Source organism: Monodon monoceros, unplaced genomic scaffold (assembly GCF_005190385.1).
Source record: "Monodon monoceros isolate NGI ecotype Baffin Bay Population unplaced genomic scaffold, NGI_Narwhal_1 Super_Scaffold_22, whole genome shotgun sequence".
Taxonomy (NCBI): Eukaryota; Metazoa; Chordata; class Mammalia; order Artiodactyla; family Monodontidae; genus Monodon; species Monodon monoceros.
The window spans coordinates 81441242-81462790 of record NW_021703779.1 but is presented as its reverse complement, the minus strand read 5'-3'; the positions used below and the strand labels follow the sequence as shown (position 1 = coordinate 81462790).

Below are 21549 nucleotides of genomic sequence, written 5' to 3'. Positions count from 1 at the left end.
GAACCTCTTTAGCTAAAAAATTCCAGCTCCCACAAGGTTAGTAGCGCTTTAGGTTTTCCACTGAATCTGACATAGTTTTTCAAAAATGCTTTTCAAAAATACCCACATTCAATCCTTAACCAATAGTAAAAGCAACTTTGGGGGAAAAAAGTTAAAAGATCTTAAAACATAAAATGTCTTCAGTATTTGGTTCCATTTGAGAGATTTCTAACTCTCCAACTTTAAAACTCCACTAGAAGTGCAAATCCAGTAAGACCACGGACAAGAAAACAGATGAATTAGAATTTCAATGAACCAAATCATCATCAAGCTACCAAACTGTCAAATATTTTTAACACCTATAGATAAACAGGCAGAAGTAAAATTCATCTTCACCTCTTCCCTGACTTCTTATCCATCCTTCACGTCTCAGCTGAAGCATCACCTTCTCAAGAGAGATCTCCCTAACTAGGCTGCTGACTGGTATGGCGTTATAAATCTCTTCCATGTCACCTGCCATGGTTGCTTGTGGAGTTGTTTAATGTCCATCTCTTCCATCAGACTAAAACCTCCCTGAGGCTATGTCATGTCTTTTTTGCTCACCACTGTATTCCAAGTATCTAACACAATGCCTGGCACATAGCGAGAATCACTAGGTAAATATTTGTGGAATGAATAACTCCTCATAAACATCGACTAGGTGCAAGACTTAATATAACAGCTTTCATTATGGAACATTTCAGAGGAGACAGGGGAAGATAAAAGAGCTTTTTAAACTGTAAAATACTATACAAATATAAGTTGTTATTGCTGTATTACGAATCCAAGCTACAGGACAGTTAAATTGAAGGTAAAAAAAAAAAAATCCATCTGCCCCATCAGACACACAAAAACACAATGTTTCTAATACTGGAAACAATTCTGATTTTAGTCCTTACTTGGATCAATAGCTGGCAGGTAGCGAGTACCACCTCATTCAAGCAAATGCCATGTGGTGGTTGGAAACAGGGAAAGGAGAAGTAAAGTTATTTGCCTTTCAGCCCTTTACAACCCACCAAATACTGTTCAACCTCTTCAGACCACTATTCTCGACCTTTTGGGATTTGATATTTTATTCGTTTTCCTAGTTGTAACTCTCACTACTTTGAGCCAATCATGTGTATTTGATATTCTTTCAACACACTTTTGATCTTTACAGATCGAGTCTTTGCTTGTGTCTGGTCTGTAACTCTCCATAAAACCTTCCCCTAAGTTTTCAGTCAGAAGTGATCTGAAATCAGAAGTGGTCTGAATTACTAAGATGATGTATGTGAACACTCTACACAGACTGGAAACCTCTATGAATGTACTAGGATTTATTATTTTATAGAGCAATTTCCCCATTTTATATTGCATTTATCATACCCACATTGTCTTACAACTGTTTGGGTATATTGTTGATTCTGTTTATAAACTTATATGTTCTGAAATGAAAGGTCCACGTTTTACTCATTTTTATATACCTCACAGACCTAATGCACTGTTCACAAGGCATATTCAGGCATTAAAGAATGACAATACACGTGTGGGGAAAAGGGAGATACAATCTTTTGTGTACAAAAGGGAGAGTAGAGGGCAAACTCTCTGGGTAAATTTTGTATTGATATCTGAATTTTGAGGCAGATATGTTAAATAACCTAACACATATGCTCATCATATGGTATCTCAATTCCTATAACTAATTATTTTTAACATGAAATATGAATTTAAGCTATTTAATTCTATAATATAGGAATCACTGAACAAAATAAAGTTTAGTAATAAAAAATCCTGTTTGTAAATACAATAAGGCCTATAATGTTTAGTTGATCACTTCAAATCTTAAATTCTGACTCTCCTTCCATCCAATCCTAGAATATCTGCATACAGTCCAGTATGGGTGAGCTCTTGAAATGCAAAATCATTTTCATATTTATCGAATCAGACATAGTTAATGAGGGGCTTTTGGGGGGTTTGTTTGAATAGACATTAAATGAATTTCAAAGTCAAACAGAATTACATCTTGGATGACCTATGAGAGGATCTAACAAAATATTTTTAACTACTATCTCTACAAAATACTCCAACATCCTTGAAATGTCAGCAGAGAGTAAATCATGCATTCACTCATTCACCAGACATGCATTGAGGCCTACTGTGTGCCAGGCACTGGGAGTACAAAAGATGATCAACACAAAACCAACACAGTAAACTTCCTGCACACGAAGAGCTAATGTTGTAGCAGGAGTTGAGTCTTATCTCCTCTATGAAGCTGCTCCAAACCCCACAACCTTCCCTACTTGGTGAATTTTTAATGCATTTAAAACCAATGTTGTGACTAAGCAGGACCCTATGGGGCCTTCCTGGGACAGGACCCCACCCCCACCCCCCCACTGGCAATGTCCTCTGCCTGCCTCTTGTTTCTAGAAAAGCTGTAAGTTTCCCAGGCCTCCCCTGAGTCACAAAAGCCTGGCTCAAGAATGAACGATTGGGGTGTGTGTGTGATGAATTGGGAGATTGGGATTGACATATATACACAAATATGTATAAAATAGATAACTAATAAGAACCTGCTGTATAAAAAAATAAAATAATTAAATTAAAAGAAAAAAAAGAATGAATGATTGAAAGGATGTGACCATGCAGCAACAAAAACAGCAATTGAGCCAGGAGAACTGGTAAGAATTTAAACAGTGAATCAGTCATACGGCAGTCACAGACTCTTTAGTTCCTCCCTGAAATATATAGATAACAGTATCTGATGTACATTTCCTGAGTTGTTTTACAGATGTTAAAACCGTCATCAAATGGAAGTGGTTAACTACTAGATGACCATAAGCACACAGCCCCCAGACCTACTGGAGCCTGAGGATTGATAATGTTAACCCCTGTGACACCATCCTGTTACCTCACCATCAACCAACAAGAGAATTGTGCACGAGCTGATCACAAACCCTGCAACTCCCCTCCCTCACCTTGCCTTTAAAAATGCTTTCCTGAAACCCATTGGGGAGTTCGGGTTTTTTGAGCATTAGCTGCCCCGACTCCTTGTCTGTTCCTTTACCACAACCCAGGGTCAGTAGATTGGCTTTATTGCATGTGGGCAAGTGGATCCAAGTTGCGTTCGGTAACAATGTCACACAATTAAACTTTATGAAACACCATCATTTGAGTGCCTTATTTCTCATACACATGCTCTTAAGTAAATGTTAAGCTTCTTTAGAGCAAAGAACATTTTGTACTTCATTTTTATGCTTCAGTTCCATGGTACTTAGTATGGTGCTAGGTTCTGCAGTAGCTGCTTAATGAGTAGATGTTGATTGACTGATAAAAACATGGAAAGAAACTTATTTTTGAACCTAGAGAAATTGTTGGTACAGTCATTTCTTAATTATCTGCGTTGAGGGAGATAGTTGATGCAAAACAAAGACTAATATACAAGTCATTTCCATTTGGCTTTGGAATGCATTTCCATAATTAACTTTTCATTTGGGTCTATTGCTTGGCTAGAGAATACATTTCCAACAAAATAATAAAGTCGCCACATTAATTTCCAACTGTGGTCAAAGCTGGAATGCTGTCTCACTATAGACGAAAGAGGGGAAGAAATATTGAAAAGGCCTATTGCATTTTTAGTCTGCACTATACTCACTTACTATGAAATGAGCTTGGATTGTTTGTTGCTATCTTCTCTCTATCACTTTTATCTCCCTGACTACATGCCTTCTTGAAAGCAGGAAACATACCTGCGTCTTACTTTATAGGTGTCCTAACATTTAGAATATCACCTTTCATGGAGTATACAGGTATCTTCAAATTCTATTAGTTGCTTCTTTCTCTCTTATACCTAAGTGAAAAATGTAGGGATTTGTTTAATCCCAAACATCTGGATACTCCTAGAATAATGAAGTACAAGCCTCCTGCTTCTTCCATAGGCACTTACTACATGAATGCATCTTTTTTGTTTCAGTCTTAAAAAAAAAAATATGAAAACAACAACAACAAAAAACCAACTTAGATAAAATGAAGTTGGACAAAAGCAGACTGTGGTTGTTTACAAAGAATATTTTCCTTGGGGGAAATAATTTATCTCCCATTTGTGAGGTTTAGAGCAGAATGACCAATGACACCTTGTATGTTATTTCTTCATTTTACAAAGCATGTTCAAAGTCATTACTATACCTAGTCCTAATAAAAACATATGTGAGGTGGGCAAGGGAAGTATTTTCATTTCAGTTTTACAAATGAGGAAACAGAGTGTCTTTCCTACGTTTGCAAAGACCAAGGCTAACACTTAGGTCTATTGATACTCATCCACATGTCTTTTCATTCAAATGGATTAATAAAAATGCTTTGCATTTGTACAGAACATTAAAGTTCAAAAGTACTTTTATATATATGAGGCAAATAAAGTGGACAGAGTACTTCTCAACAGTGTGCAAAATGAAATTGGATCTCTTTAGGTTTTGAGTCAGGACCATAATACAGAAATCTGGAGATGAGTAATCAGTGTTGCCATGCACAAAGTCGATAATGCCTTAGCTGATATAAAAAAGCCACTTACTAAATGTTTGCTTTTGATAAGGTAAAGAGGAGTTGGTACCTTCACCCCTTGGAACCATTTTTAACTAAGTTACTCATGACTTTTCTTACCCAGACAACATCAACTGGTGACTACGTCATATTCTCCTTTTCACTAATGATCTTGGGAAAGCTTTTCTATAGTTTCTTTTTAAATTTTTCATTCATTTTCAATTCTCACCACTGTTGAGTGCCTTAGCTTTAAGTGAGTAGATGAGATGTAATCCTCTCAAATTGATTGTAATTTTAAATGCTTGTCTTATGAGGTACGTGTGTATATGTATGTGTATGGATATATATATCCATCATTAAGATTCAACTGAAAAATTTCAGTGATGTTTTTTATGTATTTCTTTCCATTTCTAACTTCAGTAATGAATTGGGACAATGTAGTAGGTAATTATCCTATTTTACCTTTGCAACACAAAGGACAGTATCATTACATGTTTATTAAACATATTGACTTGCTTTCTTGCAGTTTTTTGTTTTCACTTCCCATACCTCAAAGTTTAAAACCAGAAGAAAGGAACAGGGAACGTTCAAGGAAAAGCTAAGTTTACTTGCTATAATTTTCAAAAGTTATATCTCAGAGAGCCTAACTAGAAATAATTGAACAGACATCTAATATAGAAAAAGACACTGATGTATTTACCTACATTTCTCAAATAATACCTGATTGAGATTTTGCTGCAAGAGTATATTTACTGACTAGTTATACTAACGTCACCATCATTGCCTATAAACTGTGTGTATTTAACATACTATGCGTGCCTTCAATAATTGAAAATAAAAGAGTTTTAGTAAATTTGAAATCAAAGCAAAAGGAAACAAACTCATATTCATTGCTACAATATCCAATTTAAGCTCTTGTGAATACCAAAATGGCTTTAAATCATATCTCTATCTATGTATAGATACATGTATATGCTACATGTTTTCTAGTATACATGCATACACAAAACCATAACCACATTGGGTCATTTAGTTTTTCAAACTTCTTTTTTTACATCATTTCTACTCAGTATGAATAAATCCCATAGAAAGGTTTTTAGTCTCTTAAAACTTAGCTTCTGGTAGGAATGAGAATTTGTAAGGTTGAGGGTACATTAACTCTTTCAGATGACTTATGTCCCGTTTTATGTTCTGAAAAAGATGATTTCTCAGATGAGTCTCTAGTGGCCTGAAAGGGTTTATGTACCCTTTAACCAAGCAGTATGCTCTTCTCTCACCATTAGCACCATGCACCAAATGTCCATCAATTCCCTAAACAAAGTTTGAAAAATGGAGCTCATGGTAATTTCAGGCTGAAGTCCAAACAAGCAAGACTCTTCAAATAAAAAATTTTTGAACTGACTGATCTGAAAAACCATATGCTCCATTGAGACAGTTTCTTAGAATGTGATTTCCAAGAGCCAAAAAGATAGTTCTTAATACCTGCATTTAAAATCAAAACATATAAAGGAATAACAGTGGAAACATGTTATACCCCTTTCTTTTGTCAAACTGAAGTTATGCCAGCATCACAAGCTAATGTTTTCTATTTACTTGCCAGAATGTTGTTTAACATTAATCATTATGCAATGACCTCTAACATATTAAATAAACATTTATTAAGAAACTTTCTGTAAAGCACTGTGCTAGGCTTGTTGTACTCAAAAGATTTTATAACCCAGTGTTCAAAACACACATGCACATAAGCAGAGTACAGGCAAGTCAGCGAGTACAATAATCAAAATATTAAAATGTTATGAGAACACAGGGGACAAGGAAATTAATTTTGATTGCTATGATTAAGGAAGACTTTGTGGAAGACATGAGCAGCTAATTTTTAAATTAGTTTACAAACCTTTCAAAAAGAATTTTTTTTTTCTTCTGAAGCAACACATTATTTCACAGTGAACAAATGTGGAATTCATCTCAGATTTACAAAGCTTTCTGACCCTAGAGGCAGCACAATACCATGGTTACAAGCACAAGGCTTGGAGTCTGAAGGACCAAGACCTACTTGAATCCTGGCCCTCATTAACCAGACTTGTAACATACATGATCTCACACACGTGTTTGAACCTTTGAACCTCTATAGCCTCAATTCTCACATATTTGAAATGGGGTTAATCATAGTACTTCCCCTATAGTATTGCATTGGAGATCACTTGAGATTATACAGACACCTATATATTCTTAGCACTGTGACGGGCACATGACATTCACTAAACAGTTGATATTATTACTATTATATTATCATTTTTATTTTTATTATTATAGATGATCATACCTTCTACTGCAAATCACTGCACAAATAATGGAAGTTAAAAAAAAAAGAAAACTTGCTTTCACTGCAGAGGACCTGGGTTCAATCCCTGGTTGGGGAACTAAGATCCTACAAAGCATGCACAGTGGCCAAAAAAAAAAAAAATCTTCCAATACCATTATGAAGAGTGTATATTTCAAAGAATGCTAACACTCTTCCTTTTTTAAAAAAGCAACATTTTCCCCCGTGTGATTTTCAAAAACAACTTGCTTTTCAATGTATGCATTTTCTCTATTACTGCTCCCATATGCTCACTGTCTCTTTTCTTCCTTCCCTTTCCTTTCCTTCTTTCTCCTCCTTCCCTCCCTTCCTTCCTTCTTTCCCTTTCCTCCTTTCCTTTCCTTCTTTCCTCTTCCTCCCTCCCTCCTTCCTTCCTTCTTTCCCTTTCCTTTCCTTTCCTTCTTTGTCCTCCCTCCCTCCCTTCCTTCCTTCCTTCAATCCTGGACCCTCTCTCCTTGAGCAGTCTCATTTAAAAATGTTTTGCTTTGAACTTCCTAATTTTCTGAGTTTGAGACCGGCAGGCAATTAAAGGTAATGAGAGAGAGTCCGAGCCACTAAACTTCCCTCCAGTCTAACCTAAACCTCTCGATTTTTCAGCAGCTAGAAAACAGCCTGGATTAGTACATTCATACCAGAGAGAAAAAAAACCCAAAAAACAAAAAAAAACTTGCTCTTGAGGTTCCTGTTTTGTTTTTGTTTTGTCTATTTTTTATATGGCATGTTCTCAAAGGTGATTAATATTACTGAGGTTGAACACTAACCCTGTGAGTTTTTCATCTTTTCAAAAATTATTCACTTAATAAAGAATAGTGGGAGAAAAATCAACGTAATTGCAGTACAGTAGAGACCCCGAATCTGTTGTGAATTGTCTGGTCAGGGCAATGTGCTTCCTCCGGAACTTGATTTTTAACCACTTCAAATGACTCTCCCTCCCACTATGAGAAACTCCCAGGTGTTGATAGTTAGCTACAGGGTGTTAATGTCATTAACTTTCTGTCCGCTCCTTTTGTCAATGTGTTAATGGTGCCCCTGCTGCTCAGTCCTCCCTGCCCTCCAGTTGGTGAGATGATTTAGCCAGCAGTCAATCAAAAAGCTAAGCTGATTTGCAGCAATAGACAGCTCTGCCATTGACAAAATCTATGTAAGTAAATGTAAGAAATTTGTCAACAGGATATAAGCAGTAAGGTCAACACTGTGGATAACGTGTTTTGTAGACAGTTTAAGATGTTAAGAATGGACCACAACGCATATTCTAAAGTCTAAGAAGCCCTCTTTTAAGAATGTTTTTTCCTGTTGGAAAAAGCAAGGAGCAGTAAGTAAAAGTGATGCTTAGATTTAAAAGAAAGAAAGAAAAACTGTTTCATAGTCACATGATTGGTCAAAAGACAAAAGCTGAAAAAATCAGAATCCACATATAATGTCAAGTCCATGAGAACAAGCCTCAGGGAATTCCCTGGTGGTCCAGTGGTTAGGACTCCTCATTTTCACTGCCTAGGGCCCAGGTTCAATTCCTGGTCAAGGAACTAGGATCCCACAAGCTGCGTGGTGTGGCCAAAACAAAACAAAACAAAACAAGAATGAGCCTCAGGATTGGCAGGCAGACCACTCACAGTGCTCCCTCTCACCCTTCCTTAGCATGGGTTATTTTTCAAAACTTTGAAACCGGGTGTGATTTTGAACCTCACCCTACCAATTTTTGCAATAGGTGCCAAACACAGACAGAGACTACAGAATTCCTGGTAACCTTAAAAGATAAAAAGAGATGACCCCTCGAAATTAATGAATTTAAAACAATGGGCCTATGACAAATAACTTTATGGGTTGTTATCCTGAGACAATTTGAGCTCACTACAATGACAAAGGGACAACTGTGATCAATTTCATCACCAGATATGGAAAATACTCTTCATTTAATGAATAGGACCATTTTTTAAAAGCTCAAGTATGTAAAATTAGGCAGTGTCTGATACATAGTAAACATTCAATTAACGAGTGAATATTATCATTTTTATAACTTACCAAAAAAGGAATATAGGTTCTATTTGAATTCACTGTACAAACAATTGAACTTAAAACTTCCCCAATATTATTATGATGAGCATACTGGCATGAAGAATACAAAGAACTTTGCTTTTAAAAAAAATCAGAATAATAGCAAATTCCCACACATGGTATCCAGATTTTTGAACCATGTGTGTTTCAATATATATGGTGCTATTGTATCCATTATAGACCGTCCCCTTTCATCCTAGAACCTCTCTACGATGATTTATGAGAGAATTTTCTCCATTTCTCCCTGTTTTGTAGTCTTACAAAATTAATATTGCTTATTTTACTCTTTCCATTTTTTTTTTTTTTTTTTGAGTTGGAACAAGCAACCAGTTTGGGGTAGAGAAAGGGAAGCAGAGGTGACAAGCTTCATTCAAAAGCCACTGACTATTGCTTAGGAGGCAGGAAATAGCCTGGGCCACTCCATTCATAGGAGAGGTATCATTCTCTTTTCTTTGGTTAATTTTTTTGACATTTACTTTTAAAAGGTGTGGATTATCTTTTCTAAAACTGATTTACACTTTACATGCTCTGAAAAGGTGATTCAATGTGACTCAAGTTCCTGTGAAAATTTATATGAAGAAAAGTTTTATAACTACAAGCACAGCCTACTACTCTTTCAACAATATCCCCTTTGATGTGTTAAGTCAAAGTAGGATCTTGGACCAGATGATCTCCATTGTCTCTATAGCTATAATATTCTGTGATTCAATATACACTTACTGAGCGCCTTCATGTTGCTAGGTGCTGTGCATTGGGATGGGCATATAGAAATTAACACACTAGACCTGATCTTGGTCACTGGGTCATCAAGACAGAGAAGTAGGTAAATGCCAGACTGTCAGCAACTTGTGGTCAAATCTTCTATCTCGTGCACTGTTGAATTTCCATGGCCTGTCAATGCCGAGCATATTATGAGTTCAATCAATACTGTGAAAGAGTAAGGGTGAACATAGGATGCTATGGGACTTAGCCCAACCTGGAGATTTGGGCTGCATATTCACTTGCCCTTGGCCATCATGCCACTGCTGCTAACTATAGCACTGATGCCCTTCTGAAAGCCCAGAGGAGTGTCACTGCTATTCAGTTTTTGAACTCACAGTCCTTACAGAGAGATTACTGTTTAAGTAGGTAAGGTTACTTTCAAGGGGAAACTACCCCCATACTTGTGCCCATAGTTATTCAATTTAAAAGGCCAGTGCCTGAAGCAAAAGAATTTATTGGCAGGGGACAGAAACATTGGAAAGATCATCCAGTACAAAGAATCCTATACTAGAAATAGGATCATGGCTCTAATTTTAAAACAGGATCAAGTATCCCACAAGAAAATATCCCTCTCTTTTGGAATTGCCAGAAGAGTAGAAAAAATATTAAGAAGGCACCAGAATTCATATATCATAGGATGATTAAACATTTTGTTTGCCATTTTCTAGAAGATACAAACTCTCACTTGGTGTCCAAAGAGTCTCCCGAAGCAAGAATAAGTTGAGCCACAGTTCTATCACTGTAATTTATTAATTTGGAGTTTTTAGACAACTCAACACAATAGTCTAACTTTTTCTCTAGAATAAATTGCTGTGTATTTTATTTTGCTTTTTAAAATATGATATGCAAAGTAACAGCCCCATACATTTTAATACAGTTTTCAATCCCCTTGTGGACAAACAGTCACGCTTTAGTGTCACTTAAATGAAGAATAACCATTCATCTGTAACATACAGATACAGAAGGCTCTGGATTTTCATTTTAAAGCGCTTAATTACCTGCATAAAGAGAGAAATAAAATAGAGTCCAGGCCAAGTTCATGAGGGTTTGAAATTACTTTTCTTTTTCTAAATGAGCAACAAAGACCCCTCAATGTTGTATGCTGTCGTGTGGCCACAAAGCCAACTGTAGAAGAAAATGTTAAAAAGAACAAGGGAATCAGGAATTAAATTCAAGTATGTGAGGCAAGAATCAAAATCAAAAGTTGAAAAATGTAGGTGGTGCTTCCAGCCACAGGACAATATAACAAATTTGAAAGAAAAATCTAATCAGCAACAAAGTTAAATCTTCACATTAAATATCCTGATGTGGACAGGTACGTAATCCAAGGTTATTTTTGAGTACTTCCTGCCTCCAGTCACCCACAAACTTATGTTCCCAATATTCCTATTTCTATAACTACTCACCATCACTAAAGGACCACACAAAATACAGTATTAATTCATGAACCAAAGAGTGAAAATAAAAATTGTTTTTCACATAAACCTAAATTGCCATTCTCAAGTAATTCAAGCTCAGGACCATAACTTCCAAGTTGGGCAGGAAAGAAAGCATATCAGAGAAGAAAAAGGCAATAGATTTAACCTTGAAACAAGGTGACTGCCATATAGTTGTTGAAGGAATTTACTTATTATCAGATAAAGAATTTACAGTATTTATTCCCTCTTGAAGTATAAAATGGTGAATCAATGTGCAGTTCAAGATATTTATTTAAACCCAGAAGAGTAGGATATGGCTTTAACTTTTGAAAACCAAAATAGAAAAAAAAAAAAATCAGCTCTAATGTAGTTTATCTTTAGACAACAGATTTAACATTAAACAATTCAAGCTAAATATCATTTCTCAAGTTTTCCTTTCATATATTTCTGTAATTTATATGAATATACTATATGCAAAATAGGGATTTAAAAGCATTTAGGTAGCAGGCAATGCCTAACGTTATACAGATAGCTATTACAATTTACTTAAATACATAATCTACTGATCAATTAATATATCTGTCCATGCATGCATCCATTTTTTTCTTCATAACCTTTCAGTCTACTGATACCAGTTATCCTCTGATTGCCCTTGAAAATGCACATATCGCCTCAGGAAATACCTGCACACACACACACAAAGAAAAAAACCTCTGAGCAAAAAAATTCTTCTGTTGATCATTTCCTTTAAACAATAAGGAGATTCTTTGTTCTGTTTTAGGTCACATCAAGCCTCAAAAGACTTACCTTGCATATCTTGTGGGCCTTCAAATGAAATTTGTCTTTGAGAAATGGCATTTTTTCTTATATAATTGTTCCCTTGCCTACTCTACGATTCAAAACGTCATGAACTAAAATTTATGCTGGTAATATAAAAACAGCCTATATACAAATTCATCCAAACTGTGAATAGAATGGTAAGTTTAGAACTAACCACAAGGTAAATAGGTATATGGACAGACAGACAGACAAACACACACACAGAAACTAACAAATAAACAAAATGCTTAAATAAATAAAGGATATCGTCAGCTTTTCCACAAACTTATCACGTTGATTTTCTGTTTTGGGAAATTGCTTGATGTCACGTTCCAGATGAACAATTTGTTGTTCCATTGCTGCAAGGTTGCTCTTGAGAATTTGAGCTGAAACTAAAGAACAACGTGCAAAGTGTTCAGAACATTTCTTTTACAACTAAAAGAAAACAGTATCAGTTCAAGTATTTTTTTAATGTGGAGAATAGTTCCATGAACTCAACTCACATTTTTCTGAATTACTACTCATAAAAATTCTACTCTCCATGAAATAAGTGAAAATGTGTAATATAATATACCAAATCATCATGTTTAATATGGCAACACCATCATTTTATTCAGCCATTAGCTCAAATGAATCCATTTCTATTTAAATTTATTGATGGAATTCCTAATATTTCATTCTTTAAAATCTAATTTGAAGATTAAAGAGAAACTAACATTCAAAGAGATCCTATCTTATTAATGCGTGATGTTGGCTATATAAATGATTTAAAGTTAAATTACATAAAAGGATCAAATATTTTTCTCTTGTTGAAAGATCCTGATTTTTATAAACCAATATCTATGGTAAAAGTTCCTGACTTTAGTACTTTTCATACTCATGGAGAAATGATAAATAACTGTTGATACAGAGAATTTAGAGCAAACCAGAGCAAACATGTGTGTGCATACACACCCACAAAGCTTCAGTGAGCCCTCAAACACTATCGTTAGTTGCTTTAATTACCCCTAACATTCTCTGCACTTTTCTTTTTCTCTCTTCATTGACAACCAATAATCTTAAGTATTGTATTCAAACTACTCTTAAATACATGCACACTTTCCAGATCTCTCAAGATGCTTTCTTTTCACAGAGGTACTAGTTTATAGATACCCTATTACTCTATGACCGCCAATTTTGTATGAAGACACTTCTATCAATATCAACAGCATTTGGCAGGGTTCTAGTTGAAAAGGCAAGGTAACTATTAGAATTTGATAGGTAGCCCCTTACACTGATTTTTGGTTTTTTTTTTTTTTCGGTACGCGGGCCTCTCACTGTTGTGGCCTCTCCCATTGCGGAGCACAGGCTCCGGACGCACAGGCTCAGCGGCCATGGCTCACGCGCCCAGCCGCTCCGCGGCATGTGGGATCTTCCCGGACCGGGGCACGAACCCGTGTCCCCTGCATCGGCAGGCGGACTCTCAACCACTGCGCCACCAGGGAAGCCCCCATGACATTGATTTTTAAATCCAGGTCTCTGAAACAGTTCTTTTCATTAAAGGACCATGAAACAGAAACAGAATAATATTACAATTCTTTTTTTTTTAAAGTAAATTTCAGTCTCATTCAGAGGCATATCAGAATTGCAGTGAAAAATTCAAGAGACTGACAAAAATCAATCCCCTGGCAAATTTCAGCCAAAGTCTTCTGATACAAATTCATCACACTGACACGTACACCTTTATAACTCAATGAGGAGAAATCGCTTAAATATACCCGGAAGTTCAAGAGACTGAAAATCAAACACCAACACTAAAGACAAATTATTTTTTTTTTCCTATTACTTTGTCAGTTCAAATAGCTATGTCCAATTTAGTTCCATTTGTTTAGATCTGACAAGCTTGGAAATTATTCTTTATCGGAGAAGTCGAAGAGAGTTTTGTCCTGCCATAAATGTGCTAATGGCTCAGCAATCATTGCTTGCTTTATTTAAAGGACGAGTTTGCTGTGGAGGTAACCGTTCTCTCTGACTTTAAAGCTGAACTTTTTCTCTTGGGTTTTTCCAGGAGATTCTTGCTAATTATTCAAAGGGTTTCTCCTTTCCCACTTGCTTGACTGAAAAACTGAAGATATGAAGTTGACAAGTTGTTTATGTCATATAGGCTACACAGAAGAAATAAACTCATGACAACTTTCCGCAATAAACAAAATGTGCCCATAGGCGAGGTTTAAGTCACAATAGTAATCCTCCTGCGAAAAGCAATAGTAATTCCAGTAGTAAAAAAGGGGGTGATCATGAGGATCCTTCTGATTGTTCAACAGAGTAATAACAGCCTAATCAAGTTGCTATGCACACAAAAGTCTAGATAATTCAAATAACGAGACATTCTTTTTAATCCACTAAAATTGCTTTTACCCTAAAGTTGAATTTTGAATAAAACAATGTTTCCTAGACATCTGTCCTCCTCAGTTCCACCTGTCAAATCCTTAGTCCTCTGTAAATCCCTCTAGAGCTCTAGTCCAAATTCTCTACCATTTAGAGACACTTCTATTTGTTTAAGTGATCTTCCACACACCACCTTCTGCTTTAAGTGAAATTTTTTTTCATTTTTTGTATATAGAGTCTCTGCTATAAAACCTCCTGCTACTTAATGGTAAGATCCCTACCTAGTACTTGGCTTTTCCCTCAGTACTTATCACACATGGTACTCAATAAATGTTTGTTGAATGAATATGTATATTTCAAGAAATTTTGATTCAGATTTAAATGTTTTCCCACTTCTGCAACTGGATGTGCATGTAGAAGTTAAATACAACCAAAGTGATTGGAAGTTAGCATATCAATTATTATGTGAGCATGAAAGGAAGCAGGAAGTTGAAGGAGATGCTTAGACAAAGGGGAAAGTGAGAAACAGAGATAAGGAAGAGAAGTAAGGGACACCTTTTCTTTTTTTCAGCTTCTCTATTCTCCCTCTCTAATAATTTATTAACATTATGAATGAATGAAAGAAAATAAAGTACTGGAGATGTAAGAAACCAAGGATGTTAGCCCACATGCAAACTTATGGCTGCATTAAAAGTGCCCTGCACTTTGTTTAGCACTTTGTTGCCACCATTTTGAAAGTCTTAGTAATTTTTAAAATGGGGCTCTGCAATTTAATTTTGCACTAGGTCCCCCTAAACATGTAGTCAGTCCTGGTCTCCATGTAAGACAAATAAAGCAACTCCACCTTGGAAGAGTTGGTTAAAAGGGCTGGGAATTTCACCTGCTGGCTCCTTCTCATTTCTTATTCTCTCACTGGTGGAATTCTATTTCAGGGGGTGTTAATCTACGGTGTTGCATAAACTAGACCCACAACAGGGGTTTCACTCTATCTCTAAGTGGCTTACTTCATTTTTGACAGTTGATATAATTAGAAAAATTTTATTTTTCTAATTATAGAAAAATAAACCAGCCTACTTGAACTCTTCTTACCCATTAGTCCTCATTTTGCCTTAAATCAACACTGCTCAAGTCTACTCCCTATTTTACAGGAAAGGTGTCACTTGCATCTTCTTAATCTGCCCAGCTTACAAACACCTGGTTCCTTCAACTAGTCCTCCTAAGGTATAAGGGTTAGTCATTACTTATGCTTCTAAGTAATAACTAACATTTACTGAGTACTTACTATGTGTTAGATATTATTTTAATTAGTTTTATGTATTAACTCTCACAAAAACTCTATGAGGTATATACTACTCTCAAGAAGGGGTATCATATGAGCTAAATGATGTCTTGTCAGGAAATTGTAAATGTAAAGCAGTGTCTTTACTTCTGGAAGGCCAACAACTTGAAATAAAATCTGGGAAAAGGGGTGGGAGGATAGATAAATTAGGAGGTTGGGATTAACATATACACACTACTATATATAAAATAGATCACCAACAAGGACCTACTGTATAGCACAGGAAACTATACTCAGTATCTTGTAATAACCTATAAGGGAAAAGAACCTGAAAAAGTATATATGTGTGTGTGTGTGTGTGTGTGTGTGTGTGCGTGCGTGTGTGTGCGTGTGTGTGTAACTGAATCGCTGTGCTCTACACCTGAAACTAACACGATATTGTAAATCAACTATACTTCAATTAAAAATTTTTTTAAAATCTGTACTCATTGGCACAAGGGTATGCCACCTATACTTGGGGACAGGAGTCAGGGTCGACCTAGATTCTAACCTCTACCATATTCACTAATAGTTGGGTTACTTTGAGCCAGTCGCTTAGCCTCTCTGGGTCTTCATTTCCCAATTTGAAAAATAAAGATAATAATACCTTCCTTAAATGGTAGCCATTCAAGTTAAATAATTTGATTAATATAAAGTTTCTATCATTATAACAAGTACATAATAGGTAATCTATAAATATTCGTTTCATATTCTACTATCCTTCCCACTATATTCTACCAACAGACAAATTCCTACTGTAAACGTGCCACCAAAAACCAAACAACAATTTAGATGTAATCTGAACAAAAAAAGCAGTCATTCCTTACCTGCTACCTCACTGCGGCCTGATTTAATATCGGTCTTCTTTCTAATCACGGGAACTAAACTTAGATTGGGTTCTCTGTTTGTAGGTTTTACAGGGTATGTGGAATTTTACGTCTGGGAGGCATACTAATGAACAGCCAATTTGTTAGAGATACTAGCAAGTTCCAAATTTAAAGAATATTTCTGGGGGGCTCCCTGGTGGTGCAGTGGTTGAGAGTCTGCCTGCTGATGCAGGGGACACGGGTTTGAGCCCTGGTCTGGGAAGATCCCACATGCCACGGAGCAGCTAGGCCCGTGGGCCATGGCCGCTGAGCCTGCGCGTCCAGAGCCTGTGCTCCGCGGCGGGAGAGGCCACAGCAGTGAGAGGCCTGCGTACTGCAAAAAAGAATATTTCTGGAAATTAAAATCTGCGCAGTAGTATTTCTTTGGAGACATTTACAAGTTAGTTACTTTGATTTTCTAGACATGTCTAAACCATAAGAAATTTTTTGTAAGTGTTATAAAGAATTAACATGTGTTTACCTGCCTGATTATTTGCCTTGAATACATTTGTTTTAATCTTAAGAGTTAGGAGACAATTTGATTATGTAACTAGTTAGATCCTAGCCTACATTTCTTCTAATATGTCTTCAGGGTGTGTGTGTGTGAGAGAGGGAGAGAAAGAAAGACAGAAATATATATATATATATATATATATATATATATATTTACTGGAGGTGGTAGGGAGATGTAGGGCAGCTGGAGTTCCAAGAACATTTAAATACCAGAGTAGGTTAGAAATGCTTGTCTACTGCATAGCCCCCACCTCAGGGTTTATTTTTGTGCCTGTCATTATATTAGTTCACTAATATAAATTAAGGAGTCTTTAGTGACAGGGCAAACATTTTCTATCTGAGTAAATTTCCACTACAAGCATTTGCAATGACTGATTAGTCAGTCTGGTGGCACTTTAACTTTTTTCACTAATTTCATTTTTTACATCTGCTACTGAATCTGAATTATAACACTAAAAAATTAAATTATAGCTATCAGGTTCTTTATTATAGCTTTCTTTCTTATACTCCATAAATAACCTTTTAAGCTCAGTACACTCTCTTGAGTTATACGTAGGGAGAAACCTTCTCCACGAATCTTATTTATCTGCTTACTTCAGTTGAAAAATATACATATAGTACTTCTTTGCTGGCTTCAAGCAAACATATGAGAGTGGCCTGATCTTCATTCAAAACATTTGAAATGACAGACTTGCTCCAATTCATAATTTGAAGAAAAGTAAAGTGTAAGAAAAATATTTTAAATGAGATTTTTATATGGAAAGACTCTTCAATTTCATAGTACCTAAGAGAACTGATATGCATTTAAGGAAAAAAACAATCACAGTACTCTGGGGACATTCTCTAGACCATGTGCAGAATGTGTAATTTTATGTAAATATAAAAGCTTTTCCAGCAACTTGGGGAATTTTTTTCTCTGAATTAAATATTTCTATTAATTTTACCCATTGACAAAGTAACCCAGCACTTCTTGACATCTTTGCTCTAAGAAAGGCCAGGTAACAATTTACTCTTGCAAGTCTGTATGTGAATAGGCCCCAACCTGATTATAAGCACCCTGTAATTTTCTTTAACTGAATATATTTAGTTGAAGAATTACTGTCAGCCGAGCGGCATAACATTAAAGTGACTCATCCAGAAAGCACATGTATAAAAGAAAAGGACATTACAAGCAGCCCAAACAATAGGCACAGTTGTATTCTTTCTCAAGTACATTTATAAGTTAATAGTTTCGTTTTATATGACTGCTATACATGAAAATGAAGCAAATGTGTTTATACAATAAAAATAGCAAAGGCTCAGTCAGCACTGTGGGCTTCTCAGGCCTTTAAAGAAAATAAGTGATAAATGGCACCCAAATAAGAAATTCCTCTAATTAAAAAAAAAAATCTGTTAGAGAATGACTCATTCTTAGGAGAAAAAAAAATTGTTAAAAAGTCACCTTAACACAAAACACAACTTAACTAGAGTCCTTATTAAATGAAATTTAAAAACGTATGTCCTCAATGTGTGTTCACAAGAGCCATTCATCACTTGCCCCTGGAACATGTGCCTTTGGTATAAGGTGCAGTTTTTCTCAATCGGATCCATAATACGGCCTGAACTGATGCTGAGAGCAGAGGAACATCCATAACAAAACATGAAAACTACTTTATAAACCATATACATGTTTAACTCGAAAAACTTCACTAAGTATGTTTCACTGTCTGGGTTCATACATTTGTACGAGATCTCAGCCTGTAAACCTCAGTCTGAATGCATTTTTTTAAAAAGAAAGAAGTGGAGCCTTCTAACAAAAAGAAAAGACAAAACAAACAAACAACCTTGTTAATAACTATGGAAGGTATGGTGAAAGGATAGCCGGGGTAAAGGAGGAGAGAAGAAAAGTTTAAAACCCTCTGAATCATGATTTGCAACCCAAAATTCTGTAGCCTGACCACCGACCCACTAGCACTGGACAGCCAAGCTACCTGTGAAGCATCGAGTTCTTTCACCTGCTGTCTCCTCTCCAACTGTTATTCTGCCTGCAGCAAATAGTATGTGTGAGTTTTTAAATCAAAGACTAAAAAACAAACTAAAATCTCTTACTCTTGTTGACAGTCTTAGCTCAAGGCCAGGATTGGGAAGAACAGGTGCAAGCCGAAGCTTCTATAAAGCAATGCTAGATGTAGTCTTGTTGGAATAGTTTGTTCTCATTATGAAGAATCTTTTTTAAAGCTCATTTGTTTTTCTTATAGTAAAAGATCTCTCACTCACCCACATCTCAAACTGGAATAACTTTAATGGGTCAAGTCATGTCTTTATTTTTTATTTATTTTATTTTTTTGCGGTACGCGGGCCTCTCACTGTTGTGGCCTCTCCCGTTGCGGAGCACAGGCTCCAGACGCACAGGCTCAGCGGCCATGGCTCACGGGCCCAGCCACTCCACGGCATGTGGGATCTTCCCGGACCGGGGCACGAACCCGTGTCCCCTGCATCGGCAGGCGGACTCTCAACCACTGCGCCACCAGGGAAGCCCCCAAGTCATGTCTTTATTGAGTTGAGGCTGGGCTATACTGACTTGTCCTCCCTTGGAGATTTTATGTAAGTGGCTGGAATGGTATTCTCCTTAGCAAAAAAGCTTGCCAGAACCTTCAGATATTGATAAATCCTTTATGGCAATCCTATATTAAAGTCTTCACTTGTCAAGTCTATGTAATGCATTCTTCTTTTGCTTGTAATCAGAACACAAGTGGTAAAAAGGACCCTTATGAAAGGAGGCTACTTAATATTACCTATAACAGGAGGCCTTAAAACTAAATTAGTGAAATTATGGAAAAATATGTAAAATGTAGTCTTGTTGACTAAAGACTAGAAAGGACAAAAATCTTACAAAATCTGAAATTACATCTTTGTAAAATTTGGAATTTTGAGTCTATGTTTATGTATGCATTTAGTTTTGAGCTATAATAATTACTGAAAAAAATCACACAGAAAAAACATGTGAAAAACAACTATATTCAATGTTGCCAAAGTTCTGATAAACCAGCTGTGAGAAATGAGCACTGCTTTTTTTTTTTTTTTTTTTCACGTCCAAACAACTACCAGCTTCTTGAGAAAGCATTCACAAATGTTCTAATCCGAGGAACCATTTAATGGCAACTTTACTAACCCCTTTACTCCTGGTATATTATATCCTTAATAAGGTACGAAAAGATTATATTGATTGATAAACCATTTGAATATTTTCTTCCACGTGTTATTTGGCAAGAATTAAATACATGTAGGTAGTGTCATCATAAAGCTATAATGCGGGGCTTCCCTGGTGGTCCAGTGGGTAAGACTCCATGCTCCGAATGCAGGGGGCCCGGGTTCGATCCCCGGTCGGGGAACTAGCTCTCACATGCATGCCACAACTAAATAGTCTGCATGCCGGGCTTCCCTGGTGGCGCAGTGGTTAAGAATCCGCCTGCCAATGCAGGGGACACGGGTTCGAGCCCTGGGCCGGGAAGATCCCACATGCTGTGGAGCAACTAAGCCTAGGCGCCACAACTACTGAACCTGCACTCTAGAGCCCATAAACTACAACTACCGAGCCCACTCGCCACAGCTACTGGAGCCTGCGCGCCTAGAGCCCATGCTCTGCGACAAGAGAAGCCACCGCAATGAGAAGCCCGCGCACCACAACAAAGAGTAGCCCCCGCTCACTGCAACTAGAGAAAGCCTGTGTGCAGCAACGAAGACCCAATGCAGCCAAAAATAAATAAATAAAAACAGATTTAAAAAATAAATAAAAAATAAAGCTATAATGCTATATTAAAGGACTGTTAGCCTTCTTGAGTGTAATTTTTGTGACTGTGGCCAAATTATCCAAGAAATGTATTTCTGAACTCATCAGGGAAATCACTGGGACTGTACGATTTTGCAAGGTTATTCTTGCACTTGCCTGGGTTCTCCCAGAACAAGTCTAATGAGTGAAGTCCACAGATATGTACTTATATATAAGCCATCGACTTTCACCCAAACTGAATGCAGGTTGTCATGAGGTCAGTGTCAGTGATGAGGTCATAATGCTGGAGTCATCAGAGTCCCTTCCACATTAGTGCTGGTCGAATTGGCAGCTCTGCTTGGTAGTAGGGTTACAGGGCAGATAAAAGAGGCTTGGGAAGGGTATAGTAAGGTTTGAGTTACGTTTTCCTTCTTCATTAACTGACTGTGGATACTAATAGGATTACTATATGCCCCCAGATAAGAGATTGGCAATGCAAACTAAACAAACTAGAGGATATAACTGTAATGATTTTCTAAGTTCCTCACCACTGAAATCAGTCCATAAATAAAGTGGGGCTTTATCTGGGTGTTATCATCTCATAAATCTACTATACCTTAAGTGTTTTTGCCTAATAACCTAACAATGGATTAAAAGAGGAAATGAGGTTTGAGGGGTAGGTGGGGCCTTTTAGGCCATGATAAGAACTTTAGGTTTCACCCTAAGAGTAATGGGAATGCACTGAAGGGCTTTAAGCAGGGGAGGCTGATGAAAATTACACTTTAAAAAAGACTAAA

The 21549-nt window shown here is 36.6% G+C and overlaps 1 protein-coding gene across 1 annotated transcript in view; it reads right to left on the bottom strand.

Moving 5' to 3' along the window:
* DIAPH2 (diaphanous related formin 2) overlaps positions 1-21549 on the bottom strand; it is an 888726-nt gene that overhangs the window by 304355 nt on the left and 562822 nt on the right. The window contains exon 24 of the mRNA XM_029240205.1: positions 12208-12332. Coding sequence (XP_029096038.1) covers positions 12208-12332 — 125 coding nt within the window. The remainder of the gene's footprint in view (positions 1-12207; positions 12333-21549) is intronic.